Source organism: Natator depressus, chromosome 18 (assembly GCF_965152275.1).
Source record: "Natator depressus isolate rNatDep1 chromosome 18, rNatDep2.hap1, whole genome shotgun sequence".
Classification (NCBI taxonomy): domain Eukaryota; kingdom Metazoa; phylum Chordata; order Testudines; family Cheloniidae; genus Natator; species Natator depressus.
In genome coordinates this window covers 8,634,281-8,652,137 of record NC_134251.1, presented here as the reverse complement: position 1 = coordinate 8,652,137, position 17,857 = coordinate 8,634,281, and the positions used below count along the sequence as shown (strand labels likewise).

At 39.9% G+C, this 17,857-nt stretch overlaps 1 protein-coding gene across 2 annotated transcripts in view; it reads left to right on the top strand.

The window, feature by feature from the left end:
- The window catches only part of CAPZB (capping actin protein of muscle Z-line subunit beta), a 109,900-nt gene that overhangs the window by 57,005 nt on the left and 35,038 nt on the right, over window positions 1-17,857 (top strand). For both annotated transcript variants that reach the window (XM_074933933.1, XM_074933934.1), the window contains exons 3-4: window positions 2,346-2,467; window positions 13,188-13,301. In XM_074933933.1, the coding sequence (XP_074790034.1) occupies window positions 2,346-2,467; window positions 13,188-13,301 (236 nt within the window). The remainder of the gene's footprint in view (window positions 1-2,345; window positions 2,468-13,187; window positions 13,302-17,857) is intronic.

Here is a 17,857-nt window from a genome sequence, read left to right as displayed (position 1 = left end):
CATGGTGCCCAGTAGAGCTTGTTGGATTTACTTCGTCCCCTGAATTTCTACAGGAAATTCATTTAAAAAGAAAAATTGAATCCATTTTGTGTTTAACTTGGCAAGCTACATAGATAAATCACCTAACTAAGGCCCCTACACCAAGCGGGCTTACAGCCGATCTTCTGTATCCTACAGTAGCGAGCAGCTGCCGACACTCAGATCTAAAATTTAAGGAAATATCCTATAAGCCATTTAAATTCATTGGGAAACATTCTCTAATATAATGCTGCTATTTGAATCCTTGACTCAAATATCAAAAGCTAATAGGCAATAATGTAGCTAAATAGCTCCCACAACTTCCATACATTAGCTATGTCAAACCACAGATCCTTCGCAGTAGGAAAACAGGTGTTTGCTACAGCTGGGATTTTCAAAGCAGCCAGGTTCCCAACTCCCTTGGGTTCCTTTAAAAATCCCAGCCTACTTCTTTTAGGTGCATCTTTCAAAACTTTTTGAATCCTATGGGTAGCAGTTTGAAAGACACTTAGTTCAGCTAACTTTTAATGAAGTTTGAGCTAACTGTAAAATTCTAATACCTCTACAAATGGAAAAGCCAAGATGATATCACATTATACGGGCAATATAGCATGATACTGCTAGAGCAAGTCATTCTTCTATTACTTTATTTGATTGCACTGCTGTTCTGTTGTTCTTAAGGGCATGGAAAGCCTGTACTGACACAACATGAATGTCATTATTTTCCTGTCGGTGCAGCAGCAGCAATGATACTTCCATTACAATTTCATTTTCTATAGATATCAACATAAGGTATTGTAAGACTTGCTGATATCTTCCCTTCTAATGATTATAATAGAGTACTATCAGAGCATACTAAAACGTTGCAATCTTGGTTTAAAACCGCTTCATGAATTTAATGTAGGTGCACCTAACTCCCCTCTCCACATATTTATATATGTTTTATATGACAGCCAAGACAGGTCTGATTTTTAACCTGTATAATCTCCTGTTACTAATGTGCCTGTCAGCCTTTTTTTTTTTTTTTTTTTTAAAGCCATTTGTTTGATCAATGTTTTAAATTTATCCTGTCTGGGATACTATCAGAAGATTACATGTAATTATCAGTTTACATAGTTTACATAGTGATTTCATGCCAGCATTAATGTTCATTTAAGTGTATACATAAGGGAGAAGAAACAATAGCAGAATCTTAAAACAAACACACACCTCAGATCTCTCCAAACAACCAAAATCTTGTCTATTTTAATTATATGTGTGACACCAAACAGTATTTACATCTAAATGTTATCCTTTTGTCTGTCTCTTAAATTCTAGAACTCCCTTTTTTTTCCCCCCTGGTGAAATGCAAGATACACCAGTTGTGTTTAATAGTGGCTCTAGGAAGTGTTTTGATAGTTAGCCACCAGACTGAATATGGCACACTCTAGCGTGACAAGTAGCTATTCTAAACTGTGTACCGGGGAGATGGAGTTGGTGTACTGAGGAAACTACTCGAGTGGGCAGATGCTATTCTAAATTTGGAAAAGCCTGCAGCAGAGGGAAGGTTGATATTGCTGGTGTGGCTCATGTCAGCTTTTGTGCTAGAGACCAGGGGAAAGAACTTGCTCGCTTACTTGTGCTGAGGCTTACACCAGCTTTGTGCTGCAAAATGTCATTACATCTTCCCTGCAGTATGTCAAAAATTCTTTGCCATGTTCTATTTAGATGTTGATTTGTTCATTTCTCCAGATAAAGCACAGGGTGGCAGCTGGGATTATGGATCCATTTAAAAGCTACCTGTGTAGCAGATATATTTTTTTATTAGCCAGCGTACTAATGTTTGGCAGGCTGCCTGGAAAATATGCTAAACTCAACCCAGAGCAGGAGCCTCTGAAAAATAAGTCCTAGTGCATGGACAGCTTATTCTCTTAGCAGCTCTCTGGTTTCCACTCCATTATAAATATTTACCTTTATTCATCAGTTCTCAACAATCTCTTCACTGGTCTTTGTTGGCAAGAAACTAACACTGGGAATGTATGTATTTAAATTTAGTAGACCGTACTAGTGGCTGGATAATGAAGTCTGAAATTATTTGTGGGGGGAGGCAGAAGAGGGAGAAATAGGGTAGAAAAAATCATAAGTGCAACTTCTTGGGGGCAAGTTCAGAATAAATAGATTTTAGAAAACTATTTAGGCTTTTTTTTTTTTTTTTAAACAGTGTGGAGGTGGGATATTAAGTGGTAAAGTTTAAAAGTTTGTCCACAAATCACACAACGTGTATTTAGTAGAGAAACCGACCCCTTTTAATCTTAATGTTTGCCCCCCTCATCTTCTTCTATTATTAGGTCCCAAGCCTCTGTGAAGATCTCCTGTCTTCTGTTGACCAGCCGTTGAAGATTGCTCGAGATAAAGTGGTGGGAAAGGACTATCTATTGTGTGACTACAACAGAGATGGAGACTCGTATAGGTGAGCTTATATCCCAGGAATGCAGCTGATCTCACGGAAGGATCGCAGTGCAAATCATTACTAAAAGACAGCATCACTTTCCCTTCTTCCTCTTGTTTTTGAGCAAAGCTGAGCTGAGATTGACCTCAACTTGCTAATGAAGAGCTTGATTCTGCCACCTTTGTTAGACAATACCTTACTATATAAGTAGTCCCAGTAGGACCAGTGGAACCATGTAAGGTGTTGTCCAACACGAGTAAGAGTGTCAGAATCAATCCCTAACATCTCCTGCCTCTTTACTCAGCACTAGAAGACCACTGAGTTAATCTTCCAAGAACCTGGCAATATTGCCATTAGTCTGATATCTTTTTGGGGGGAGTGGGAGAGCCACTACATACTGTGTGGTAGGAATGAGACCCATTTTAGCACAGATGATGCACTAGGTTGGTTGCTTCTGAGTCACTGGAATCTATACTGTGGCCTTAGTTGATTCGCTGAAGTTCGTGGGGCTGGTCACATGTTCAAGAATCTTGCTGAATTGGGATGGATGCGAAGGGGATTCCTCTGGGCTCTGTACTTTTTTATCATCCAGTTCTGTTTTAGAGGATTAACACCAGAGCTGGCCATCTAAGGGGACACTACTTATGCTGTCTGTAGGTGATACATTGTGGTCTCCAGGATGGAAAATCTCTGGAGTAGAGGACAGTGGGAGAAATTGATGATGGCACTCAAAACAAAATCGTCTATTCTTACAGCTCTAGGTGAGCCTCCATACTAGAAAGGAAACTTTGGCATTTTCAAAGGGGACAAGTGTGATTTGGGCACCTAACATTAATAGCTCACTTTGAAAATCCCACCCTAAGTTTTTAGTAGAGGAATACTGCTAAAAATATCTATTCCCCATAGCTAATGTGCATTGTGAACTAACTACTTAGATATTCCGTAGTATGCAGAGGAGGGATTTGTGCAGAATGATTGTGCAGAAAACTCTCTTGTTTAGGAGGGTTTGTGATTATGACTTATACCCAGATCTGTGTATCCATACTGATCCAGGTTCTCCCCTTATTCATTTTGGGTTTTATTTTAATCTTTTTACAATTGTTCTTTAAATTTTGGTTTTAATGCTTTCAGATGAAGATCCTCTGCTCTAAATTTCAACCAGGAGTAAATGGTGCCAGCAGTACAAACCGGTGACTGGAGGGTCACAATGGAAATATATGCAGAGCCTTAAATTGAAATTGTTTCCTTTTATCTAATACCTACTTCCTTCTAATGGTTGTAATAATAGTGGCATAGTCCCAAAGATTTTATTAAGAGACTCAACCTGTGCTCCAGAAAGTTTTGTGAATGTTAAATTGCCTACTGTTTACTCCTCTCTTACATGGGAGTACTAAACTACTACGTAATGGCCATAATTAATCTTTCTGTCCCAGGTTAGCAAAACAAAGCCCTTTTACCTCTGTCACTGAGTATGTATATATTCTGGGTTGTGATGAGAGAGGGTTCCATTCCAAGGTTCTGGCTTCCATTGTTACTTTAAAGTAACAACAGCTCACATTCTTTAGTGGTGACAACTGAAAATGTTTTGCAGTAGTTCAGGCATGCCTTGCTTAAAAAGTAACACAAAGAGGTGGCTTCCACTTACTTGCTTAGAATGGTCCAAGAATTCCATTCCAAGATGAACTTTCAGAAAACAGCCTTTTTTGGGGGGGAGAGGGGCGGGGATTGACCTTTCCCAAGAATGGACAGTGTATCTAGTGGTAGTAAGAGACTTGGAATCACAGGTTTTCTTCCAGTTTTGAGATTGACCTACTTTGAACAAATTAATTTTTGTGTCTGTTTATCCATTTATATGGAATTATAATCAGAGCCGTCTCTGGGGTACAGCGAATCGGGTCGACTGCTCCGGGCCCTGCTCTTGGGGGGGCCCGGCCAGCCAGTGTGATTGGCCGGTGCGGTTGGTCCCGGAAGTGATGGGTGGGTCCCGAAAGTGATGGATTTGTCACTTCTACCCTGGGCCCCCTTACGGACGGCCCTGATTATAATACTAGGTATTTCATAAGCACTTCAAGATCCATGTAAAGATGTGACATATATGCAAAGTATTATCCTAACTACAGATGATGGACGTGGAGAATATATTGAGGCCCTTTTATTTTGGGGGTTGAGGGGTGGAAGGGGGGTTGGGAAATTGCAGATTGGATGCAAAGTTGTGTAAGTAGCCTTGTCTGAATTGCAGAGGTTGCATAAATTGTAGTGAATTCTTTAGATGTTCTGTATGACAGGAAGCCAAGAAAGAAAGAACATTCTAAGGTGAAGTGTTCATTGGAGTTCCATGAGATATTGCTCCAACAGAGATGATATGCTCAGGCCAACAAAGAGGGTCTGGAAACTTTTTTGAAACACTCCAGGATGTTAATTGGTTTCTGTATCCCAGTTGGTCAGTACCCAAAGTATGTTTGCATTTCCTTTGCCCAACAGGTACCCTAAGGAAGTTGGCTGAGGTCAGTATGGGCAGGGGGAGAACTAAAAGCCATGAGAGGAGGTTAGAGAAGCATTTCATTTCTAGATTGCTTACTGGAAGTGGTTACGTTCTGATGTTTGGCCTAAGTAAAGCAAGCTTGTAGTCTCTCCTCACTTCCAGAAGGAGACATTCCTATCCGTTCAGGGCAACTGCACCTGTATTCCCCCTTTGTGGTTCACCAAGGACACCCACGGTAGACTCACAGATCCTCAACTGTCTCCTCTGTTGGCAGAGCCCTGTGTGTGTCTTCCTCCTGACCAGAGCTTTTCCAGACTGTGTTTTATTCCCAGTAACTCAGGCTACCCAAACAGGCCAGTATCTGCACTTTGCTTTCTCTTAGAAGGCTATAAAACAACATGATTGCCAGTCATCATAAGTTACCACATAACCATAAACAAGCATGTTTCTTCTTAAGGTAAAGGCATTACAGAGAAATCCTATAAAAACAATAAGTTTCTATACACATGCCAAAAACTTACAAGAGGGCATCAGTCAGTCTTATGGGGCCTCAGTAGGCCAGAATCCGTCCAACCCTTCCCAGGAAGGGTTGCTCATGCCCCCGCACTCATCCTTGGACAGAAGGTTCTGTCCATTTGCTGGATCAGAAAGAAGGCCCTGAGTCAGTTTAAACTTTAGCTATTTATCCAAAAGTCCTTTCTTTGTCTGTTGGTCTCTGGAGAATCCAATTTGAACTAATATATGTGACCCAGTGGTGGTATATCTGTGGAGGTGTTAAAACCTAAGTGAATTTGCTTAATCACCTCCCACTGTTCTTTGCATCTGGAGGAGCTGTGGTCAACTTCCCCATGGAATTATATGCAATCTCTGGCCCACAGTGGTGTATAAAAATAGTACAGTAAAATCTCCCAAAGATGTTGCAGGAAATTGCTATATCTGTCATATGCCACACTGGCATCTTCTCTGGCAGCCTCAAAATAAAAGGGGATTAGATCATGGAGACTGCACTTCCCTATTCCCTCCAAGAGGTCCTTCCTCATCAGAGTTGATGCATGTTGGCAGGGCATATGGAAAGCTGGCAATGCTTCTTGTGCTGCATCTGTGCCATGGGTAGAGAACTTCAGTCTTCAAGATGCAGCCAAGCATCTTTCACTATCCCTAAAATTAAATGGGCACTGTTCACTTGAAAATGACACTTGTGTGACAATATTGTACCTGCTCCAATTACTTGAAAGACCTGAGATTTTGGTAACTGAAAGGCACTAGAGGAAAAACATTTTTCTCCCCGTTATTTTGTGTGTGTTTAATTTGTGCATTTGGCAGTCCTTTCTACAAGGTCAGCTCTTCATTATTTTCTCTGTATAATTACTCAGATTATCTCCCTTGCTGAAAAGATCCCTTTATAAATAACTAAAGTGGAGTAGAAAAAGAATTACAATTTTTCTAAATGGATTTTTAGAAAAAACTTGAGACTTTAAAAAGTAATTTTAACTAATTGATATTCCATGTGAATAAAATTTTAATTAAATATGGAGAGGGAAATTAAAGTATCTTCTCCTTTTGGTGGTGATAGGGTTAGTGATTGGCTTTTTGTTTTGCTTATCCTATTGTGCTTCTGCTCTGGTAGCAGCTGCACATTCATATAGGCTTGTAGGCACTGATTTGCATTCTCCTGCAATGACAAAGGTGTCTGGGGGATATCAACTGGCAGTGGAATCCAGAGCGTGAAGGCAGAGCTTTTTTGATATAAAACTTCAAGGTCTCTGACTTTCTCCGCACACTTCCATCCTAAGTATGTTTGATCGTTTGCTTAAATGGAATCCTTATGGGGAGGCTGGTGCCAACAGCACAGTTTGAAATCTGTTAGCTGAAACAAAAAGCATTCTCTCTCAAGGAAATTAGAAGCCTGATTTTTGAAATCTAAGTGCTTTTGTCCATCTGTCTTTCTTCAAATAGTCTTCATTTAAGCTTTTAAATGTGTTCTGAGTGCTCTTCCACCAAAAACATTTTGGGTAGGGTTATGAATTTTTTTAGATAAAATTACTGCTGGCTCCAGCTGTAATAGGTTGAAAATGCCATGATCTACTAGCCAGAAAAAATGTAAGTTATAGACTTCTCTTAAAAATTCCATTCCTGCAGTCTGCAAAAGAGATCTAATACTTGCAATTAAATCATATCCACCTGAAGGAAAATTGGAACACTTGCACAGAGATTACCTGCTTCAGAGGCAAAATGAAGAGAATGTTGAAAGGCAGAAAATTAATTTTGTCCTGTCTTTTTACATTTAAATGAAGCAGAGATACGTGCTGCTTTTTCTTGCTCATATTTATTTGTGAAGTGTGTAAGTCCTAGGATATCTTTGTGTAGTCATTTTATTTTTTTCATCTGGGAAGGTGAGTGAAACAAATAACTACCACTGCTACTTAGTGATGGTTACTGTTTTGCAAGGGGCTCTGGTCACACACACATCCTCATTGGGCTGTGTGGCACAGGGGTCTGAAAAGGTGAAGCCTCTTTTGAAGAGTGGGGCCTTAATATCTATGAAGAATAAACAGAATATTTAGGAATCGGGAAGGAAGGGTTAATGGCCATGAAATAGCTAATCCATTATGTACAAGATTTCATGTTACAGGCTAATATCTGGAGAAAGAAGGCACAATTGTAATAATAGATTGGGGTGCTTCTCCGTTCTAGGGCTGTATTTTATGATTGAGTATAAAGGTGAATGCAGGACAGTCCTCATTCTGTGGAATGTGTTGGTCCGGTTTAGTCCTTAAGGCTGAGAGTCTAAGTGAACAATGTTACACAGAAATTCCAGGTGCCAAAAACTGGTTTTGCATCACAGATCTACAAATGTAGGATAAACACTTTTGCTGTCAGTGAAAATGTTATCAGTTTCACACCCACTAGTATCTTTGGTGTTACCCAACAAACAGCTGGGATGAAATGCATTGGGGAGTTTGCCATTCCTACAAAACAATCTTCAACCTTGACCCAGAAATGTGGAATACAATGGGCTATTCTGACCCAGTGATGCTAGGTGAGTTACAATTTGGACAGTTAGTTCTGATCAGATTTTGTTCGCAGGGAAATAGTCTATGGGCAAATTAATACGGCAGCATAGGAATCTATTGAATATAGACCTTTTGGATGATAGCAAGTCAGCCTCTAATATTTCTGTGCTGGTGCCTTTTCTTCCTGTTTGTTCCTATTTTTACAGTCTCTCTCTTGTCCATAAGCTTATGTAACATTTGGGAATAAAATGCTTTAGGACTTCTTGTTTATTGGCACTGCTTCTGTTTCTTGGATGAGATGAAAGCGCAGGCACTGGCCTTAGTCAAATTTTTAATTAGGAGTGTAGATAAAATTGTGTCTTATACATTGAAGGGGATAAAGAAGTTGAAACATCCATTCAGAGTTACAATTCCTTCGTGGGCAAAGGTTTTGAAACATTTTCTTTTATTGGATGACATTGAACAAATCCTGTAGTAGGCGTGGGAATAAACAATTCTTTAAATTTAGGAGCTTTCTGACCCTCAGATCTGCAAGAGAAGAGTTAAGTTCAGATTATTTTTAGCAATATTGGGTAACTCGTGTTTTAGGCAGGTTAAATAACTCTAGCTGGAGGAATTGTATCTTGTTCAATCATTTGCCATGCTAATGCTTGTAGGTAGAACCGAAGTGTTACTATTCCCATATCACAACATAATTAGGTTCAAAGGGAGCAGGTAATAAAAGCCCACCTGTAAGTATGAAAAAGATGACCTTAAAAGAGAGTTAGATGTTTGGGAGGATGGAGAGAAACGTGGAAAATTACGAACGGATCATAGGAGCAGCAAGAGGGGAATCAGTGGGGGAATCTGCTCAACATCGTAGATATCTATGCTCAAGTGCCGGGTGTATGGGGAATAAGCAGAAAGAACTGGAAGTATTAGTACATAATATCATGACTTAATTGGCATGGCAGAGACTTGGTGGGTTATGTCTCATGGCTGGAATATTGGTATAAAGGAGCATAGCTTGTTCAGGAAGGACAGGCAGGGTAAAAGGGGAGGAGGTGTTTTTACCTCAAAAATATACATTTGTTCTGAGGTTGAGAAGGAGATGGGAGGCAGACAAGTTGAGTCTCTAAGTAAGGATAACGGGGGTAAGAAATAGGGATGATATCTATAATAGACTGCTACCATCACCACCAAATCGGAAGTAGAGTTGGATGAGGCATTTCTAGAATAAATAACAGAAATATCCAAAACACAAGACCTGGTAGTAATGGGGGACTTTACTTTTTTTCTAAACAGCTTTCTGGCTAGTTAATAATATGTCAAAACATAAAATTTCCAATAAGTTCTTGGAATGTATTAGGGACAGCTTTTTTGGAATAGGTAACCAGGGGGACAGCCATTTTAGACTTGACTCTGACCAACAGGAGGGGCCTGGGAAGTAATTGTCCCACCCTACTCAGTATGGGTGAGGCCTCAACTGGAGTACTGTGTCCAGTTCTGACCACCAAACTTTAAGAAAAATGTAGACAAATTGGAGAGAATCCAGGGGAGAGCAACAAAATGATAAAAGGTTTAGAAAACCTGACCTATAAGGAAAGATTTAAAAAACTAGGCTTGTTTAGTCTTGAGAAAAGACAACTGAGCAGGGGGATCTGATAAGTCTTTAAGTATGTTAAGGGCTGTTATAGAGGATGGTGATCAGATGTTCTCCATGTCCAATGAAGATAGGGCAAGAAACAGTGAGCTTAATCTGCAGCAAGGGAGATCTTAGATTAAGGAAAGACTTTCTAACTTTAAGGGTAGTTAAACTCTGGAATAGGCTTCCAAGGGAGGGTGTGGATGGAGGTTGTCAATGGATGTTTTAAAAAACAGGTTGGACAAACACTTGCCAAGGATGTTTTAGGTTTACTTGGTTCTGATGCGCCACAGAGTGCTAGACTTGATGGCTTCTCAAGGTCCCTTCCAGCCCTAAATTTCTATGATTCTATGCTGCATAGCTTCTATTTGGACGAGCAAGACTCCTTACTTCCTTGGATAATTATAACTTAGTAAGGTTAATCCTACGTTGTTTCTTTCGCCACAAAAATTGTTTGATAACTTGATCCAGGAATTTTTATAATGGGGGAGGTTTGTAAGTAGCAGTCTTGCTGATAAGTTCATTTTAACTAAATGAACACTGCCCCATAATGAAGGCTGGAGACGCTGGTTGTTTATCAGGTCAGTCTGAATTTTGTTGAGTAGTAGTGGAGTGTTTAAAGATATTGTTTAGATTTACTGATATTACCCCTCGACATAAATACTCTATAGGTGCCCGTCATAACTGAAAATATTTTATTAGTGTCTGTTTTTGTAAGGGTGCAGTTTTCAGTTAATTTTAAGACCACCCAGCTTCCCAAAAGAAAGGAGTTAGATCTCTTTTCCAGGGTGGAGAGGTTGAGTATGTTAGCAAGTTGTCCAGCAAAAGTAAAACTTCACGTTTCCAATTTTGACTCCTGCAATAGATTAGGTGATGGAAATGGGGATAGCCATGGGTTCAGAGGCCAATGTTTATAATAGGGGATAGGCAGCCTTGTGTGTTTCCTCTTGCTAGCTTAAAGGGCTCTGAATATATTAGACAATATGGTTGCAGTTGGCATTTGATTGATTCATGCACAAAATTTGGATCCCAAACTGAGCACTTCTAAGATTACAACGAAAAAGACCAAGAAAATGCTGTCGTCTGCCATCTGAAGCAAGAGTTGGAATGGGTGCATCACTTTTGACGTTGTATATTGTTGCTATATTAAAGCTAGATTAATCAGTATGTTTAATAAATGTGGGGAAAAGAGAAGTCAAAATGCTGGGAGACACCATAGTAAGAACATTCTGTATGTGAATGAAGGAGATGGTATGGTAAGTACATAGTTCCAGGTTTTGTAGCCTGAAGAGTAGATGGTTGGGTTTTTGTTTGGAATAACTATACATTTTGTGTAAATAGCTGGTGTGGTAAGAAAACTTCCTATAAAAACTGAAGGAGTAGCCATATGAACCTGCTTGGATAGGTTAATTGCATATTAGATTTTGTTCAGAGCACTGCTGTCTTTTACACTTGGATACTTTCTGCTGATTTGAGGAATGTTTCACTTCAGTTGGAACTTTTGGATGTCAGAACTATGCTTCTCTTCAGAAGTGTATAGCAGACAAACTCAGAAATGCTATCTTGTTTAGTAGTTTTACCCAGTATATTTGAGTTTTTAGCAGTGTCTTAAGAATGCCCACCTACTTCTTTGGATGCCTTTGATAATCCTTTATAAATAAAGACCCATCAGTTATCCCAGATCAAATCAAATAACCCAGTGATAACCCAAGAAAAATTGATCAACCTCCCCACAAAGTCACCACCCGAGAACCATTTCACTAACCTTCCTTGATTGAGTCTATAAATTTGTTAGGTTTCAGATTATAAGTCAGCCAGCATTTTACCATGTTCACTTCTGCAGTAGCTGCTTTCCACATGTTCCTAGGGCTCTGAGGACCTAATTCTCACAGCTGGTCCTAGTAAAACATTTGTCCACCTCACCGGTGATCACCTGACCTCTTTTCACCCAATAAACAATTGTTTGGAAACTGGAATATTTGATCCAGTCTGTTATGAAGGGCGAAACAACTGTTGATGGGAAAAGGTGTTCAGTGTCCATGTTAAGTAATGCATAATTGATTGTTGGAGAGGAGGGGGCTGCAGGGACGTGTCTCGTCAACACTGGTTTCCTGATCACTGGTTCCCTTTCACCTGGGGGAGTAGCAAAATGTCATCTGGAACTGCAGAAAGACAACTTACTTTTCAGGACTTATGTGCTTTGAAAAAAAGATGGGCGGGGGCAGCGTTTAGGAACAGAGGCTGCAACTATGAACAAACAGCATATATATATTATATGAATGCTGCAGACTGTATGGAATACTTGCAGGTTGCACTGGGTGCAGGTTCTATTTTATTCATTCCTCCAGAGGGTGCATGATAGAGGCTGATGTCCTGTTTGCAACTCTCTGATGTTGTCTGGTTTTGAGATTTTAGATCTGTATTTGTACTGTCTTACGTGTGCATCTGTTTCACTTATGAATGCCGCAAGGCCTGCGCTTTCGGGGGTGGGGAATGCTTGTTTTGTGTATTTAATCTTTCTGACTTGACAGAATTATCTGGTAAACAAGTAATACAGTCTTGTAACATTCACTAAAGCAGCTGAGTTTTCTTTTTTTTTAAATGGGAAATTGCTGCCTGAAAAGTCTTTCTGTGGCTGGATGTGACACAATGACTTGACTCTTCCTAGTGTCTCACCTGTTGAGCCAAATCCAGCAGAGAGGAGTAGGAGGGGAGTGAAATGTGGTGGAAGCAGAGGCCAGAGGGGAACAGACTATTCTTTGTGCTTTGCGTTAAACAGATGTCAAGCTAGACACCTCTTAGAGAAATTAATAACAAATGGCAGTTACTGAAGGAAAAGGACCTTGCGTATGGACTACATTAAATCTGATGTGTGTTAGCAGGCTGGAGCATTTTTAAAAAGCACCTTTTGCAAAGGCTAGGGATACCTTTTTAAACTAGCAATGGTTATACGCAGCTTGATTGTTCACAGGGGAAATGCAAAGGAGAATGTGGGCTTATAAAATGGGAATTCTGAAATTCTCAGAGGCAGGCACAAGGCTCCATCAACCCTTTAATACCAAGCATTTCACTGAGAGCACGCAATCTCTGCCACCTGCAGAAATTCATTAAAAAACCTGCAGTTTTACAAATCCTGTTAATTCTTGCTTAATGTTTAAATGTTTTCCTGATGGTTGCACAAAAATAGTAGTGTGTTTTATAAAACCAGTTAGTGGAAGAGAACGTGAATCTTATTTGTAGGCTATAATATTGACTCAAATCCTGACAAATCTCATGGTGTACAAAAACTCCCAAATAAACACACACACTTCCAAAGAGCCACTACTGAAAATTACTCATACTTGAAAAAACAAACCAAGCCCCAGACATGACTGCACATATACTGGTAACATAAGAGGTGATCCATAGGAAAAGTTAGAAGCGATAAACAAGATTTAGGAATCTGGGTCCCCTTTCTATCAATGTTCAGAAATGGCTGTTTATGATCCAGTTCTGACAGATTAATGGTTCTTGTTGCAAGTTCAAACATCTGTGGTTTGAGCCTACACTTCTCAAAGCCTTTCAGAGTTGACTTGATTGTCTAAGTTTCTTTTTTTTCTTCCCCTCTTTGCCTCCCCACAGATCACCATGGAGTAACAAATACGATCCTCCTCTAGAAGACGGTGCCATGCCATCCGCTCGCCTGCGCAAGCTGGAGGTGGAAGCCAACAATGCCTTTGACCAGTACAGAGACTTGTAGGTCAATTCTACCATGTAGAACCCTCTGCTTTCTTTGCTTCCATCATTTACATATCTTGAGTCTAGGAAATACGTTCACTAGCAGCCTTTGAGAGTGTGTATTGAAGGTAGAAGGGCACACAAAGGCTTATTGACTGTCGATATATTTTATCCATTTGTAACATTAGTAGAGTAAGGAGTGATCAAACATTTCAACTGTTACTGAAGCCAAGCTCTGAAGGGGATACGGGGGCAGAATTCTTTCCTGGCACACCTGCATTTCTTTTTCTAACTGCAGTCCTGCCCTGGAATGACCTGTGTTCTTATTTGTCTTGACCAGGTTCAGTCTTAAGCCATCTGTTCTTCCTCTTTCTCCCAGCCCTCCAAAACTGAGTCCTCTGGAAAAAAAACAATCCCAACAGCAGAGAGTAAATTTTAAAGAGACTTGAAGTGACTTGTACATCCATTTGTAAAACAATATTTGCAGGCATACTGAAATATATTCAGTTGTGTGGGGTTTTTTTTTTTTAAACTTTGCTGTTTGTGCAAGGATCATTCAGTAAGACTTGTATCCAAACGGGGTCAGGTGCTCCTTTTTTGCATCAGTAGAGACAGAATTCCATTAAAAACTTTGAAACAAAGTAGAATGCCCTGTTTTCTGGACTCCAGCAGGCTAGACTGGCTAATTCTCCATTACTTTTCATTCCACGTGCCTGGAAAGTGGGAATTACCAGATCATATGTAGAAAAACTATTGTCGGGGGACAGTTTAGCAGTAGTAAATTGACAGTCTCTCTAAGGTTTTAGTGGCAACATTTCTAAATCGCTTTCCTTACTGAATAACTGTTTTGAAAGCTGAGGCTGGACTGGGTTTTAACTCCCCTTTCATCATAGGGCCTGATTTATTATCAGATTTAGCAAGGGGTTTGTATAGTCCATGGTCTCTTAGTCACTGCTGGGATGTAAATAGTAATTCTATTAATTTCACGGTGCACGCATAGATAGTAGACTGAAATATAAATGCTATGTTATTGGAGATTTCTAACTACTATAAAAAGTATGTGAGCAAATGTCAATGACTTATGCACGTGTTACCAGAAGCCAGTGATAAAAACACAGCCTTAGTTACTTACCATGGTTAATATTTAGACTACTCAGGCACTAACAAATTCAGGCAAAAAGTAAAGATTTTTAGTTCTTGACCACTTCCTTTCTTTTGTTCATCTGACCTGCTATCAATGTTTCTCTGGCAAAATATTAAATCTTGATGCTTTTTAAAAAGGGTAGCCTTCTGTAGAATACCACTGAGATTCTTAAATCTGTGTTTTGACTTCATGTTTTGTAACACTTTTATATTACACACACATATCAAAAGAATGTTAAAGTTACAAAGTTAAGCACTCAAAAGTTAGGAAATGCCAGAATTAAGGTTGACCGTGCAACTTAAATTCAGTCCCCTTGTGCGTTATGATACAATCTTTAATTACGTGATCACAAACTATTTTCCTCTCCCTGTGTCCTTGTCTGATCTCTGTTGCCCCTTCCCCACATTGGCCAGTTTCCCCTCATTCTTTGCCCAGCCAGTCCTAATCTACATCCCTGTCTCCTAAACTCCTGGTCCTAGTCTACTTCCTCTATTGCTGCCCCCCCTGCTCAAATTCTTGTCCCCTCTGCATTCCAGTCTGCCTGGGTGGCAGTAGGGGAAGCATTGAGAGCACGCTCATTGCTCTCATTTCTATTACCCCAGCACCAGAGCGATCCTCAGTAGCTGAGAGCAACAGTTGCAGCAAAAGTCCTGCTCTCAGCCCCTCCAGCGAGCTTGGAGGATATCTTCAGAGAATTTAGCTGCCAAACTCCTTAACAAGTCTTTGCTGAGCATGTGCAAACTGAAAATTTTCTGAGGCTTATTATCTGTGCAAGTTGGGGCCTTTTTCTAGAGGGATAACAAAGGGCACATCCCTGACATACAGGCAAACCCCTTCCAAATTTCAAGTTCCTGCTCTAAAGTATTGTAGTGCTAGTTTCTCAAACATAATGGTTGCAAAAAAATTTTTTTAATGTGGGTAAAGCCATGTATTTTTCCCTAATTTTGTTCTTGGAAATGGCTAAACCATTTTTTTCTGAAACTTAAAATAAACACTATCTGCTTGAGACAAACCACTTTGCATGTGAAACTTCAGGCAGAAAGGTTAGTTTGGTAAGTTATTAGCAAGTGAAAGTAGGGTCTTATAATGGGAAGTACTGGGAAGCCTTAACTATAGATGTTGCTATCTGTGCTTCCTGTAATGCACTATGTAGGCCATGACTGTACGCAGTTAAAATGAAAGATCATAAAAGTCTGCACTTATTATGCTGTATCTGTGTATACGGTGCTATTTAGGTAAGTGTGACCTATCAAACTCTTTATTCATCAAGAGGACTCTGAGAGCATAACCGTGAAGAACACTGGAGTAATTTGTGATACCAAAGTCTTTGAATTAATTGTCCATTGGAACGACATTGCACGGAAAATGTATCTCTGCCCCCTGTGGTTTAAGTTTGAAGGGAGGAGAATGTTTTTAGTTATTTTAAACATAGATTATCAAGTCTGAACAGCTCTCATTATTGGATGCTTGGGATTATCCCCACTGATTCAACTAATCATTTTAGTTAGCTAGTTCCATGGCATATTGCAGTGCTGCAGGTTAAATGCAATGATACCCAATCATAGTCACGCTCGGGAAATAACACGATGTAACACAGCTGTTACAGTTTGACTAGCTAGTATTGGATTTAAGTATACATCACGAAATGTCATGCCCATCATTCATATGGGGAAACTGAGGCCAATCATGCTCTTTTACAGGGAGTATTCAATATGCGCATGAAATTGGAAATATCTAACCACATTTCTCTTCCTGTATATTTAATTAAAAAAAAAAAAACTTCAAGAATTTTACTGCTTGAGTTGGTGAAGGTATGTCAGCTATGCATCCCAGCAGCCAAGATTAAAACTGTAACTGCATGCCTAGTTTTATTACTACACTTAACTTGATATGAAAGCAAGTTGTGACTGTTAACATTGTTGAAAATAGATGCTGTTAATTACTTACTACAATATTTAAGGACTCTAGCACTCCACTGAGAATAGAATCCCCATGTTTTTCCAGCAAAGAGAAGTCTCTAGTCGCTGACCAGATCCTAAAAAGATAAAAATGAATTGGTCTGTGGAACTAAGGTGGTCCTAATTGTACCCTTGTCTCATCAGATGGATTTACTACTACCTTTCAAAACAAGTTTAATCTGCAGGAAGCAACACACAACACAGATTTCTTTACTATTTAGGTGAACCGTCCTGCAACAGGTTTGGAGTGTGGTACAACATAATCTACAGAAGTAAAAAAATTGATGAAAGGAAATTGCATTCAAAGTTAATCTTTCAGTTTGGCAGGCCAACTTTTAGAGAGGCTTCGTTATTAGAGGGGATGTGTGAGGCATTCCTTACGCAGACTTCTTTCTTATGTCATCAGTCAGAAACGACTGAGACACTACACACTGACATGCAGAGCAGTCAGACTAAATAAGAGTGGCTGTGAAGGCCGGACTCTTTTTGGAACTTTATGATCATCTCAGAAGTGCACTGATGGAAGAAAAGTATGGCTTCTGTTTTCCTGAATTATGCAAAAATTCCTTTATGCCTAGGGAGAATTTTCAAACAGGGACCGGGAAACATGACCATTGTAAATGTTCATTATGCCTGAAATTGGAATTGTTGTTTTTTTAGCTGAAGCAGGCATGGAGAGATGTCAACAGCATAGGTAGTTTCTTACAGTAGTCCTTGAGTCTGAATTTTCCTTAAACACACAGCTGGGTTTGGCTGTTAGCAATCCACGATTGCTCTGACTTTAAAAAATGCATAACTAAAAATTAATATTTCTGATCAGCGTTCACGGATCCTGCTGGCCACCAAACAGGTCCTGCCAACATGTTCCTAGTCATGGCAGATTGACTGGAGCTTTTTAAAAAACAGCCTCTTGTCTTTCTTCAGTTGCATATGACTTTAACAGCTGATGTGAACAATACATACTACTGGAAAACTCGGGATTTCAAGCTTTCAGATAGAATAAATACTGCTTCTGACTCCAGCAGTTACCACTGTAACAGCTGCTGAAATCATGGGAATTTAAGTGTGGGGAGAGCTGAAAGGGGAAAGCAATATGATAGGACGCGGTGATGCAATTCTGATGGTCTGCTATAGCTGGGGGGAAAAAATGCTGCACACGTATGAGAAAACCAGAAGTAGCTCTGATTCTTGAAGTACCTGACTGAAGGTGTCACTGGTCCCTCTGGTTTGGCAGTGCTTTTTTGTGGCGCTGGTCAAGGCCTGAATGGTGCAGCAATTCAATACACTGGGCCAGTGTGGTTATACATTCCCAGTAAAAGGCAGATCCCTCCCAGCACTGTAAAATGTCTCAAACCAGGTTTGGAATTATTGTGTGTTAACCTAGAAACCGGAATAGGCTGCTGACTGTCTTAGTGCTGTCTTATATTGAAGTGACACAGCCTCTCTTGCGTGTGGGGGGAAAAAAAAGGGGA